The 12,084-nt window shown below is 59.1% G+C and overlaps 1 protein-coding gene across 8 annotated transcripts in view; it reads right to left on the bottom strand.

Annotated features, from left to right (window-relative positions):
* The window catches only part of ZCCHC24 (zinc finger CCHC-type containing 24), an 81,201-nt gene extending 69,916 nt beyond the window's left edge, over positions 1–11,285 (bottom strand). The window contains exons 1-2 of one of the 8 annotated variants that reach the window (XM_057308712.1): positions 10,859–11,285; positions 3,271–3,336 (exon numbers count right to left, since the gene is read on the bottom strand). In XM_057308712.1, coding sequence (XP_057164695.1) covers positions 3,271–3,336; positions 10,859–11,104 — 312 coding nt within the window. In that variant the 5' untranslated portion in view covers positions 11,105–11,285. Of the gene's footprint in view, positions 1–1,323; positions 1,521–3,270; positions 3,337–10,858 lie in introns of those variants that run through there. The other 7 variants (XM_044386236.3, XM_044386237.3, XM_044386235.3 and 4 more) reach the window with 7 other exon arrangements.
* Positions 11,286–12,084: the final 799 nt, after the last annotated feature.

Genomic DNA, 12,084 nt, shown 5'->3' with positions numbered 1-12,084 from the left:
ATGGGGCCTGGGCATCCTCTGGTCCCAGCTCAGGTGCTCTAGGGCTCCAGGAGGCAACCATAGACCTTGGGGAGCCTTGGGTCTAATGGGAAGACGGCCTTGGTCCTGGAAGTCCCCAGGCCACTAGGGGAAGAGAGCCCCTGAGTGCAAGTGGCCTCAGGCTCCCTTATGAAGATGGGGCAGATGGAGGCTCAGAGTGGGCACAGTCCTTCCTGTGCCCCCTCAGTGTGGGCAGGGAGGGAGGGGAGCTGAGAACAGGCCCCAGGAGATCAGGTAGCCCTCCCCCAACCAGGACAGATGCCACCCCTCATACATGTATACCTCAGCCTCCCTACTTGTTCCATCTCTAGGGGCCTGGCATTCCTTCCTAGAGGACACAGCCCTCACCATCTGGGGACCACCACTCTTCTTGGCTCCCTGGACACCCTGCTATGTGGCCCCAGGGCCAGTCCTTTCCTTCTCCGGGCCTCTGTTCCCTCTCCTATAGGTTTAGACTGGAGTCTAGAATCTGGGAAAAAAGAAGACACAGACACCATGTCCAAGGCATCCGGGCCAAACACACAGTCGGCCTATGATGTCTGGGCACGAAACTCAGAGGCTCCCCATGACCACCTCCACTCTACCGCTGCCCGGGCTTCCATGAAACCCAGGACCAGTGGCAGGTATCACACAAACTTGCACTCAGTGTGAGGGCGGTGCTCCAGCTCTCAGAGGCGCCAAGAGAGAGCGGTCCTGACAGGCAGAGGGTCTCCCTTCCCTGGAGGTGTGCGAGCCAATTCTGGACGACCTTAAGGGGCGTGGGGAGGGGTCCGATGGCCACGGGATTTGACGATACCAGTCACATCTACTGAGCACTGACAAGGTCCCAGGTACTGGAGACTGTACACTTATTAAGACAGCCGACGCTCACCACAACCCTATGAGTCACTGTCCCATTTTACGGATGAGGCGAGTGTGTCCAAACCTGCATTGAATGCCTTGGGAAACTTTGAACAAATACAGTTCTCTAGGCCCCACCTCAGACCTACCTACTGAAGCGGTCACCCGGGACCGAGAGCCTGGAACCGACAGTTGCATGGTGGTAGGAGACACACCACACAGAACCGACCATGTTCGTTATGTTCGTAAGCGTACGGTTCCGCGGCACGAAGTACGCTCCCATGACTGTGTGACCATCACCGCCATCCACTTCCCGTACTTCTTCACGGTCGCAAACTGAAAGTCTCTCCTGCCGACACGCTAACTCCCCCCTCGGCCTCCCCCCGGCCCAGATCTGCATGTTCGAGCTCCCCGGGGCAGTCTGTCCAGACCGCCCAGCCCTACCTGGCCTCGGGAGCACCTGGACTGTCCAGCCACCCAGGTCTCTCCTTCACTTGAGTGGAGGCCTCTCCTCACCCAATCTGGCCGGAGGGAGGACAGCATCACCACAGCCTCCCGGAGAAAAGTTCATCCAAACAAGAAACTCCAAGCTCCAAATGGTGTGACTCACCCTCATGGCTGGGAAATGCAATTTCACAAATAACAACCCTCTTCATTTTTTCCCCCCGTTCTTTCTTTTCTTTTTTCTCTCCCCCCCCCCTTTTTTTTTTCTGGATAAGATTTAAGCAAGTTCACAGGAATCGGGGCTGTTTTGGCAGCAAACTGTCAAGAGGAAGGGGAAGTCTGGTGGGTGCCAAAAAGTGCATGAATTATACCCTGAACAGCCTCTCCCCCGTCTTGCGGCCACACTGCCCTGCCCACGGGTGACCCCTCGGGCGTCCCTGGGCAGCCAGAGGCCTCCGAGCAGACTGTCCTCTCTGCAGCAGCTTGACGCCCGCACCCCCCACCTCAGGAGGGTCACAGCTTCTGTCCTAGGAGGAGCTCCGGGTAGAGAAGCGAGGTCAGAGCTCTCCTCTTCACTGCCTCTCCCCCCTCTCCTGTGCTCTGGCCTGTCCCTCCTGGTGGCCCCAGCTCCCTTCCCCCAGCCCCAATTCTGCACCTTTGAGCAGAAAGGACAGAGAGACAGCTGACCCAACCGCTCTCACGTTCCAGATGGAGAAACTGAGGCCCAGAGAAGCCCGGGGCACAGACCAGGGAGCACAGCCAGGCCTGAGGGCCACGAGTCCTGCTTGCCGGCTGGCTAAAAGGGCGGGTGGGGCAGCAAGCTGTTTCCTCTTCGAAGCCCCAAGGAGCTCTGGCCATGGAGGTGAAAGGCGAGTCACCTCTCAGCCCTTTCCATGGCCTGCGGGGACTGGACGGTGCAGAGGCCAGGACACGCCGAGATCCCTCCCCTCCGGCTGCAGAGTCAGGCCTGGCCTCGGGCTTCCCATCTATAAACTGCAACCCGGAACATGGGCAACAAGGATGATCCCTGCAGTCCTGCTTTCTCAAGGTCCAGACACCAGCTACTGAAAGACACCCCCAGAGCCCGACACACGGAGGGCACTTGGTCACCATGGGTGCCACCTGTTTTGAGTCCTGCTGCCTAGAGCCGGAGGGGGAGAGCCGGAGAGGGAGGCCCAACGGGAGTGGCCCTTCATCAGTTAGCTCCTAACCCCCAAACAGCCATGCTGCTCCTCCTGGTGTCCCACAGGGCACCTGCTTTCCCCCTCTGGTTATACACGGGCTGTCCCCCCCAGGATGCCCTCTCTGTGTCCATCCAACCTCCTCCGGGACCTGACTCTTGATCTGGTCATAACTCTAGTGGTGTGGCCTTGAACCCACCCCTTCCTCTTACTTGGGCCTCAGGCCCCAAGGGACAGTGTGAAAAGCACAGACTCAGGTGCTCCGGAGCCCTGGCCTCAGATGCCCCTGCCTCCTCCGGAGGCCTCCCGGACCTCACGGCCATAGCCCTGTCCATCAGCTCTGCTGCTCTTGACCGAAGGAGCTCTGAAGCCTCTTCATTTCCCCCACACGGCTGGACATAGTGAAAGGCAAAGATTCTGCAACATTCCGTCACCCCCAGCGCCCAGACTGCTTCTGTCGTTCCTCACACCTGCCACTGTCCTGGGTGCAGATAATCACAGGCAGAGAAGCCTGGGAGCCCCACTTGACAGACGAGGTAATGAATGCCCTAGCACCTTAAAGATCTAGCTTGGGGGTCTCCGAGTTGCCATGGACTAAGTCGAAGGCACTCTCACCCCAGATTAAGCTATTCTGGGCACTGGTTGAGGGCAACCCCACTACGGGGGTGGGTGGAAGCCATGGGCCCAAATCACCAGCCTGAAGGAAGAGACCACCTCTCCCTCCGCCCTCCTTTCAGCAACTAGCAGAAGTGTGGGATCCTCATACCATGTCTGGGGGACAGAGCTTCGGACTCCTGCCCATTGCTGGAACTTCTCCAAGGCTCTGGCTTGGCTGTTGGGGAAAGTTAGAGGGGAAGACGCTGAAATCTATTCTGATCCTGCTTGTGTCACAGACTTCACTGGATCTTTTCCCTTTCTTGGTTTTCTTATACCTGCAAGAACACTATTTGGATGGGGATTATTGGCTCCATTTTACAGAGCTGGAAACTGAGGCTCAGAGAGACTGAGTAACTTGCCCAAGGTAAAGCAGCCAGCTTCACATGCAGATCAGCTGGCCTGTTACATTTCAGTTCCCAGAAGGCCTCCAAGGCTTGGCTTCTCCTACAGCAAAGAGAGCCAGAGGAAAACACAGGCGTGGACCATTCTCCCTGGGCCTGTGGCTTCATATTGCCAAGCCCCTCGGCCCTACAAGCTGAGGCATCACCTTCTCTGGGTGGCATGAGGGCTCTGGGCCCTCCGGCTGGGGGGTTCTGCGGAGGGACCTGGGGTGCGGAGGCAGAGACTGCCAGGGCTGACTCAACCTGCCATGCCGTGCTTTCTCCTTCCCCCCTCCCAGGACAGGAAGAGGGCACCGCGAGAGGGGGCAGACAGGAGTTAGGGCAAGTGCAGAGAAGCCTCCTCTAGGGAGAGGAAAGCAGCGCAGAGAAGAGAGGAGAGTCAGCCTGCAGAGGTGGGAGCACACCCGCAGAAAAGGACATGGCAGTGGGCAAGGCCATGAGAAGGGGAGCATCTGAGAAAGCGTGGCCAGAGCAAAGGCTGAGTCCTGCCCCCCACCCCAGGCCAGAGACGGCCCTGGGGGGAGTGGTGACTCTCTGATCCTAGAGCCCAGCTCTTCTTTCGTCAGCTGGACAACTGCTTTCTTATCCCAAAAAGTCACCCCACACCCTCTTCCAGACACACAGACACGCGCACGTGCACACGTGCACACACATACACACCCACACCCCCCTCTTTAACACAAGAAACCATTCATTTCACAAATGGCTCCACCCCTTTGCCAAAGGGATCTGCACTTCTTCTACCCTAGGGTCTGTCTGGGGCTCCAGCCCCCAGAGTCACACCCCCCCCCCATCACAGGAACAGGTGGACGCATGCTCCGCTCAGGGAGAAAAGGAGACGACCCGTTGGCAGAGCAAGGGGTTGGCGGATGGAAAAGTGAATTCACACCTTGACTAAAGATTTCTCAGGTGTGGTCAGAGCCCAGCTTGGCTCCGGTTTCCAGAGTCCGAAGCTGAACTGTGGGCCAGGAAGGTGGCAGGGCTAGCTGTCGCCAGAGGCAGCAACCCCTCGCCCAAGACCCCCAAGGGCGCCACGGCCTCCAGGAGGCCCATTCACCCACGCAGGCCAAACACAATTCCCATACGCAGCCAGAGCTCGGCAAAAGATTCTAACTTAAATAAGCGGTCCGTGTGCCTTTTGGTAGGGGGTGGGGAGAGAGAAATGGGGAAAAGACCCGGAGAGGGGTCTGGTGGCAGCAGGACACAGCAGAGAAACCCCAGGGAGACCCTCCCTCCGGACCCCATCCCTCCAGCTCACGCCCAGCTCACCGCTCACCTGACAGGTGCCCACATTTGACAGCCCACGCCCTCCGTCCAACTAGAGCTTAAGCGCCGGGGACCAGCTGCCTCGCCCTCTAGAATGTGGTCGTGGAATGGAAGCAGAAAGCATGAAAGGGGCCCTAATATTCAGCCAGTCTGGGGGTACCACTGAGGTCCTCAGCCTCTAGAGCAGGGGGCCTCGGTTTGGGATCTGTTGTCGACGCCATGACCCCCTTGAAACCACGCGCAAATGTGCGTGTCTGTGCGCACGTCTGCCTGAGCTCTGTGCCTGAGCGCTGAGGAGCACTCTTGTGCTCTTCAGATTCTCGAAGAGGTCCGTCACCAAAGAAGGTCAAGAACCATGAGCACACCTAAGTTTCTGCTGGGACACCTCTAGGGACAGGGCTTTACCCCAAGTCAGCTCTTTCCAATGAGTCAGGCAATCCACAAACACTTCCCCTGTGAGATAAAGCAGGAGATAAGAAGCCGAGGAGAACATTCTCGCCATCGCAAGTCACCCATCCGCCTAACCACTCAGTACCTGAGCACCTAGTCGGTCCCAGCCACTGCCCAAGCCACAGCAGGTGGACAAAGACAGGATGTGCACCCTGGCGTGCTGACCACGTCGCTGTCGAGACAGACCCACGTACAGCGGAATGTTCCTCAGCACCAGCAAATGCTACGCCGCCTTTCACCAGAAGCGTGCACAGCTCTCCCACCACAGGCCGTGGATGCTGGAGGGAGGGGTGCTCCCCTGTGGCAGCTGGGGAACGCCTCTCGGAGAAGGGGCAGCCTCTTGTGCCAGAAAGAAGCTGGAATCTGTCAGCTGTTCAGGGCAGGCAAGAGCATTTGAGGTACAAGCAGCAACCAGCGCGAAGCTTCGTGTCTTCGCGAAGCTTCCCAGCATGGCCAGAGGAGGACAGAATAAAAGATGATTCTCCACCACACCCACACCGCACAGACCAAGCCTCCGGAGACCTCGGCTGGAGCCCCGGTCCCACCGTGGACGCCCTGACTGTATCACCCTCCTCTTGAAGAGCCTTAGTTTCCCCACCTGGACCATGGGCATGCTGCACACGGGCTATGACATGAGACAAAAGTGCCAGCAAACCCTCATGCTCATCCTCTGACTCTCCCAGGCCAGGCCATCCTTGGCCTTCTGTCCCATGGAGCCCCACGCCAGGTTTCTGGGGAGGGGCTGGAGCCACAGGCGCCACTGAGGCACGGACACAGCAGGACAGCTGGGACCCAGGATCAATGCACCAATGCCTACCACTCCTCAGAGGGTCTGCGGTCAGAGACAAAAGAGGTCTGAGGTCAGAGGCACTGCAGCCTGAGAGAATGTCCCTGGTGACTGCCTGCCCTGGGGCCCGGAGAATGGTCCAGGTGATAGCCAGCACGACAAGCCACAGAGCCAATCGTAGCTGGAATATGGAAGAGTTCCAGGTGTAGCCCTGCCACCGACTTGCTGGGTGACTTGTCAGGCTGGTTTTCTCTTCTGTAAAATGGGAGCTAGGAAGAGAGAGATTTCAAGAAGAAAGCAGCACCCAAGAGTAAGGGACTGCGACTCGGGGCCATCCTCTCTGCGAGGAGCCCCTCTGGGTGCTGACAGAGCCTGGCTCTCTGCCGCTACCAATTACAAATTATTAATTGTGCCTGCTTTCCTCCCTCCCACCTGACTCAGAAGGTCCGCAAGGTGTGGTCTCCCCTCTGAGTCCAGGCCTGCCCAGTCAACTTAATTTGATGGAGGGAGAATCAGGCCACCTCAGCCTACAGGCCCTCGAATGACAGTCCTCCTTGTCTGAGTCAGAGCTCAGCTTCCCAGGGCTGGCCAAGGGAGCCAGGCAGCCTCCCAAGATCTGCGGGGCTGGAAGGCCCATTCTTCCTTGGACCTGGCGCTGCCCCCTCCCCGCATCCACACACAGACCACGATAGTTGCTAGGAACGAACTCCAGCCCCGGCAGCCCATTCTCAGCCCCGCTGAGGCAAACCTCCGTCCTCACACAGATATGTGGCTCTGTCCCTCACATTCACACTGGTCAGGCAGCCTGGGCTCATCTACACCTGTGGACGGCACAGGCGACACACAAAACCTTCTCAAGACTGTCAAGACCCGGGGGCCCTTTAGGGCAGACACCTTAGTGGCTCCTCTGAGGGTCTAACAGCCCTGTCTGCATAAAGCCTTGTGTCACCCTGCTGCCGTTCTCAAGCCCCCAGTGGACAGACCAGGGCTGCAAAGAGGAGGGCGTCTTAAGAGCCGCAGCTGATAGTGGCAGGACCGGGCCGAGGCTGGGGAGAGGGCTTGGGGTAACAGCTCCCGGAAGAACATTCTAAGGATTGGAAGAGATGTGACTTAATGGAGCTGTCCCTGGGCCTGGAGATGTTCAGAAGAACACTGTCAAATGTTCTATGCCGAAAACATTCTCTGGTCAAATATTGGTAGAAGTGCGGGGCTGAAGAAAGGGAAATAAGTTCCCATGCTGCGGGGCTTCTCAGAGCCTTCACGGTGCTGGGGGAGGGAGGGCGGGCATTGTGTGTCTCCAAGGGAAGGACAGTCTTCTGCTTTCCAGACATATCTGAACCCAAAGCCCTTCCCCTCGGCCTCCACAAACCATCATCTGACTATTGGGCCACATTTGTCTATCCCTGGAGGAAGAGGGAAAGATAACAGCTGTCCTCGGACTCTGACCTGGAGTGGGACAGCCAGAGCTCCTCTGAGAGTACAGGCACAACCCAGGAGGGCTTCTTGGCATCCCTCTGAGGGGCCCAAGAGCCTCGACAAGGAGGGTGCGTCTCCTTTTCTGGAGGTATAGTCCCACAGCTCCCACTCTGCTGTGAGTTTAAATTCCAAGCTCAACTTGGCAGGGAAGACCCCCACACCACCCAACCCCACGCCCTCTAAGAATGCCTTCCTTGGGTACTTAAGGGGAGAGAGGAGGGGTTCAGCCAAGAGCCCCACGAGTCTCTCTTCAAAGACATACAGTTGTTGCCACAGATCAGGGGTTGAAACTGAAGCTCACAGGGCCCATATTCTAGACCAAGGCCTTTTTAAAACCTGCATAAAGTGTCTGTGCCCGCTTTGGCCTGGCCCCCTTACCACAAGCTGAGGAGCTGAAGAGCCCCCACCAGCGTCCAAGACACCTCTGGTGCTCGCTCCTGCCCTCACACCCGCACTCGGCCATCTCTCTCTGCGCCCAGGGCCAGTGTTCCACTCAGAACCCTTGGCTTATCTTCAGCTTCCAGAGCTGAGGTTCCAGGGGCACAATGGGCTTCTGTGCCCCCATGTCCTCAACCCCCCCGCCCAAATCCCAGCTGCATTCATGGTGTTTTGCTATTGTGGTGGGAGCAGCCTGGGGGTGGTGCAGGAGGGGGTGGGCTCTTGGCACCGGGACCGGTGCAGACAGGCTGTGGTCAGCGGTCAGCATGCAAGTCACATCCGCAGGCACTGCCACCAAGCCTGCCAGGCCTTGCACAGAATGGCGATGCTCCTGAGTCCCTGGGTCCCTTCGTAGAGTCCCCTCCCGCCCACACATGATTTGCTTCTTCTCCACCCAGCCCCTTGGTGGCATTCAGGTGGGGGGTATGTTTTCATGCCCTCTCAGCCAGTTGCTATTTTGAAGCCATATTAGGTCACTGGCTAAGCCCTGGACGCAGGAAAGCCCGGGAGCACAGCTGGGGCTCCAAGAGGGTTTAGGAGGCGCAGCGGGTGAGGGGTGAGTCTGAGCGAGTCTAGAGCCAAGAAAGCCTTCCGGAAGTCAGCCGGCACAGCCCTCCGGCCCCTCCAAGGAAGCCACTGGCCTGTGAGCGTCGATGAAGCCCCTCTTACCTCCCCCAACTCAGCCTGTCTGTTTGCGCACATCTCTCTCAAATCCCATACATTCCACCCTAAGGGGCAGCAGAGACTAAATTCAACGGACGCGGAAACTGAGACCCAGACAGAGACGGGGATTCCCCCAACGTCAGGTCATAAGATACTTTTTTCTACCATTGCTCTGTATAACCTTTACCAGCTCCTTTTACACTGGCCCCGGAGAAGGAATGTACCTCTTCACGGGGAAACTGGGGTCGGCAACGATGAAGTGACGGGAGACAGGTTTCACTGAGATCCATCTGGGATCCTGGATGTTAGACATTTCGAAGAGAAGGCACCACGTCCTAGTCCTATGGAAGACTCTGGATGGCCCCAAACTCCCAGGCCTCTCAGCAGGGACCCACATTCAGGGAAGAAGGCCACCATCGGGTAGGAGCTGGGGGAGGCTAGCAGAGGCTGATTAGGGACCCCCCCACTTGACCTGGGAGGGGCAAGAGTACATGGTCATGTGGGTCATGGTCACCGTCCTCCCTTGGGATTCCCATAGCACCCCCGAGAAACCATCTACCACTCACACTGCATCGTCTTGTCCGTCTTCTCATCTGGGGCCCCCACTGTCCTGTCCCTGCTTCCTCAAGGGCCCACGCGGAACTTAACAAACGTTTGGTAAGATAGCTACTAAAAAGACCCAGGCAGTGAGGAAACTCCCAGAACCTGCACTCCAAAGTCGCTGGTCACTGAAGCCAGTGCTCTGAAGAGATGGCAAGGTCTCTTCTAAGAGAGAAGGATTCCCAGCCAAGAATAATTCCTCCCGTGGAGAGAGTGCTTTACAGTTTACAAAGAGCTTTGGTAGACAAATGCTTTCGCCTGGCACCAAGGGATTGTTCTCCAGACCCCTCTCCCTGCACTATGCCCAACCGGCCCAACATAGGTCAACCAATCCTTCTCTCAGCTCGCCCGGTACTGGCCCACCTCTAGGCCTCAGGCCAGCGTTTTATATGCCCACATCCTCCCTCGTCAGTACTGGCAGAGTTGAACACATTATGGGACCAGAAAGGGAGACCCTCTGCCTTCCCCCTCTCACCCCTAGCACACACACATTCACAGGCCCTTCTCCGGACCCACTCTGGACTCTGACTCTCCTAAAACTAACCGCTGTGCTCAGGTCTGGAAGGAAAAGGAACCCTCAAGTGTGTCCTCTCCTCCACCCCTTCCCCCTGCACTTTTGCAGGGAGAGCTGCCAGAAGACGGATGAGTGAAGGCCACAGGAGGGTATCTGCAATTCCCAAAAGAGGCAGGAGTAAATGGGAGGGGAGGAGGAGTCCAGCTGAAAGGAGAGAGGAGTGGTATCTAGGAAAGCTCTGGAGAAGACCTCTGAAAAGGGGCTGGGAGGTCCTGGCAATCTGTGTATTTATCTGGCTGGGGGAAGACACGCTGCCCCTTCCACTTTGTAACCGAATCCACCCAACAGGCAGACTTTGCAAAGCAGCGAGCCCAGGTTTCTGGAGAAGGCACTGGGCAGCTGAAACCTCTCCCCCTGGCTAGCCCCCCTCCCAAGAGCTCAAGAGGATTTCCCTTTCATTTCCTTCCAGGCTGGGAGGGCGGGGGACAGCGCAGTCTGTGGGGTCAAGCCCTCAAAAACCACTTCCTATGTGGCTGGGGGAGGGCAAACAGCTGGAGGATGTATCTGGGGGTCCCTGTGTAAGAACAGCAGGAAAAGCCCTGCTCTCCAGGGTGCCCTTCGGGTCAGCCACCACCGAGGTCTGAGGGGAAAAGATTTTAGGCCCCTGCAGAGGAGCTCAGAGCAGAATCTGCACTCCCGGTCCCAGCGAGCGGTGGCCAAGAGGGGGATGGGGTTGGGCGTGGGAAGGACACTTGGAAGGGGCTCTCCGCCCTGGCCGCGCCCGGGCTGTCTGGAGAGAATCCGGAGCCCCCCGCGCAGCCGGGGCTCCCCCCAGTCCCCTCTGAGCAGGGCGCCCCAGGCTGGGAGAGGGAGCAAGAGGGCCCCGCCCGCGCCCGAATGCTCCGAGCCCAGCTCAGCCGGGAGGTGACGCGCTCCCGGCGCCCCGGGGACATCGGGCGGCGAGTTTGGCAGAGCTGAGCGAAGCCAAGCCAAGCAGGGCCGGGCAATACGGAGCCGGGCCGGGCCAGGCCAGGAAGAGCGGGGCCGATAGGAAAAGGCCCGGCGCGGTCGACGGAGGGCGGGGGCGCGCGGGAGCACCCACCTCTCCGCGCTGCAGCTGGAAGAAGCTGTTGAGATAGCTGGAGTGCAGGGGCGAGCCCAGCTGCTCCGGGCGGCCCTTCCCGAAGGCCAGCTCTGGGGGCGCGGCGCCAGCAGGCGGCTCGGGCCGAAAGGCATCGAAGGCGCTCGCCTGGTGCGTGTCCTGAAGCGACAGGTAGACCCAGTTGAGCAGCTGGGCGGGCTGGTACACCGAAGCGGCGCTCGTGTCGATGGCCGACAGCAGGCTCATTTTGCGGCGGCGGTGCCGGCCCCTCCCCGGCCGCCCGCTTGCGCCCCCCCCCCCCGCAGCGGAGGGGCGGGCACCGGGGAGCCTTCGCCCACTGCCCACCGCCCGAGCCCCGACGGCAATCGCCCAGTGCCGTGCGCCCTGCGCTCTGCCCGCAGCCGCCGCCGCCGCCGCCGCCTCCCCCCGACTGCAGCCGCAGCGCGCGCGGGCGGAGGAAGGAGGCAGCGAAAGTTGGGCAGGAAACTTTTGGGCCCGCCCCCTCCGCGCAGCCCGCCCCGCCCCTCCCCGCGATCCGCTATCTGCCTCAGTGCTGACCGCTTCGGCGGCCGCTCCCGGGGCGGGGTCCACGGAGGCCCCTCCCCTTATGCACAGTCCTCGCCTTCCATTGGCTGTTTTATTGAATATGGAGTAGTGGGGCGGGGCTAGCGGGGAATTGGGGCTCATCTGCGTTTGCAGCGTTGTGCTGGCCCGCCCATGGGCGGGCCCCTCTCAGGCCCCACCCCGCCCCCCGCCCGCCCACCCACCGGCCCTGCTCCCGGAGCCCGCGGGAGCCCAGGACAGCCCCGGCCTAATCAATCTGCTCTCGCTCTGCTTGGCGCTCTTCTGTCTCTCGTTCTTTCTAAATCCTCTGCAATTATTTCATTTTCACTCTTTTTTCTTGCCCGATTTTTCTTCTTTTCTCATTCTCTCTCCGCTCTCTTTCAGATTAATATTTCCTGTGTCCCTGTCTCTGTCCGGCTCGTCGTCTTTTTCTGTGGTTCTGTTTCTCTTAAGTGCGTGTGTGTGTGTGCGTGTGTGTGTGTGTGTGTCGTCTTTTCTATTTCCGTCTAGTCTGATGTGTTTCTCTGTCTTCCCCCCCCCCCTCCCAGACACACGCGCGCGCACACATACACGCCTCGCTCCCTCCCTCCCTTGCTATCACCGTAGGACCCTCCCCCTCCCACTTAATTCCTTCCATCTGCGGAATCGCTTTGCGGGCCGGC

The sequence above is a fragment of the Ursus arctos genome, unplaced genomic scaffold (assembly GCF_023065955.2).
Source record: "Ursus arctos isolate Adak ecotype North America unplaced genomic scaffold, UrsArc2.0 scaffold_7, whole genome shotgun sequence".
In the NCBI taxonomy this organism is placed as follows: domain Eukaryota; kingdom Metazoa; phylum Chordata; class Mammalia; order Carnivora; family Ursidae; genus Ursus; species Ursus arctos.
Note: the sequence above shows the minus strand (reverse complement) of the source record. Positions and strands in the feature narration are given on the sequence as shown.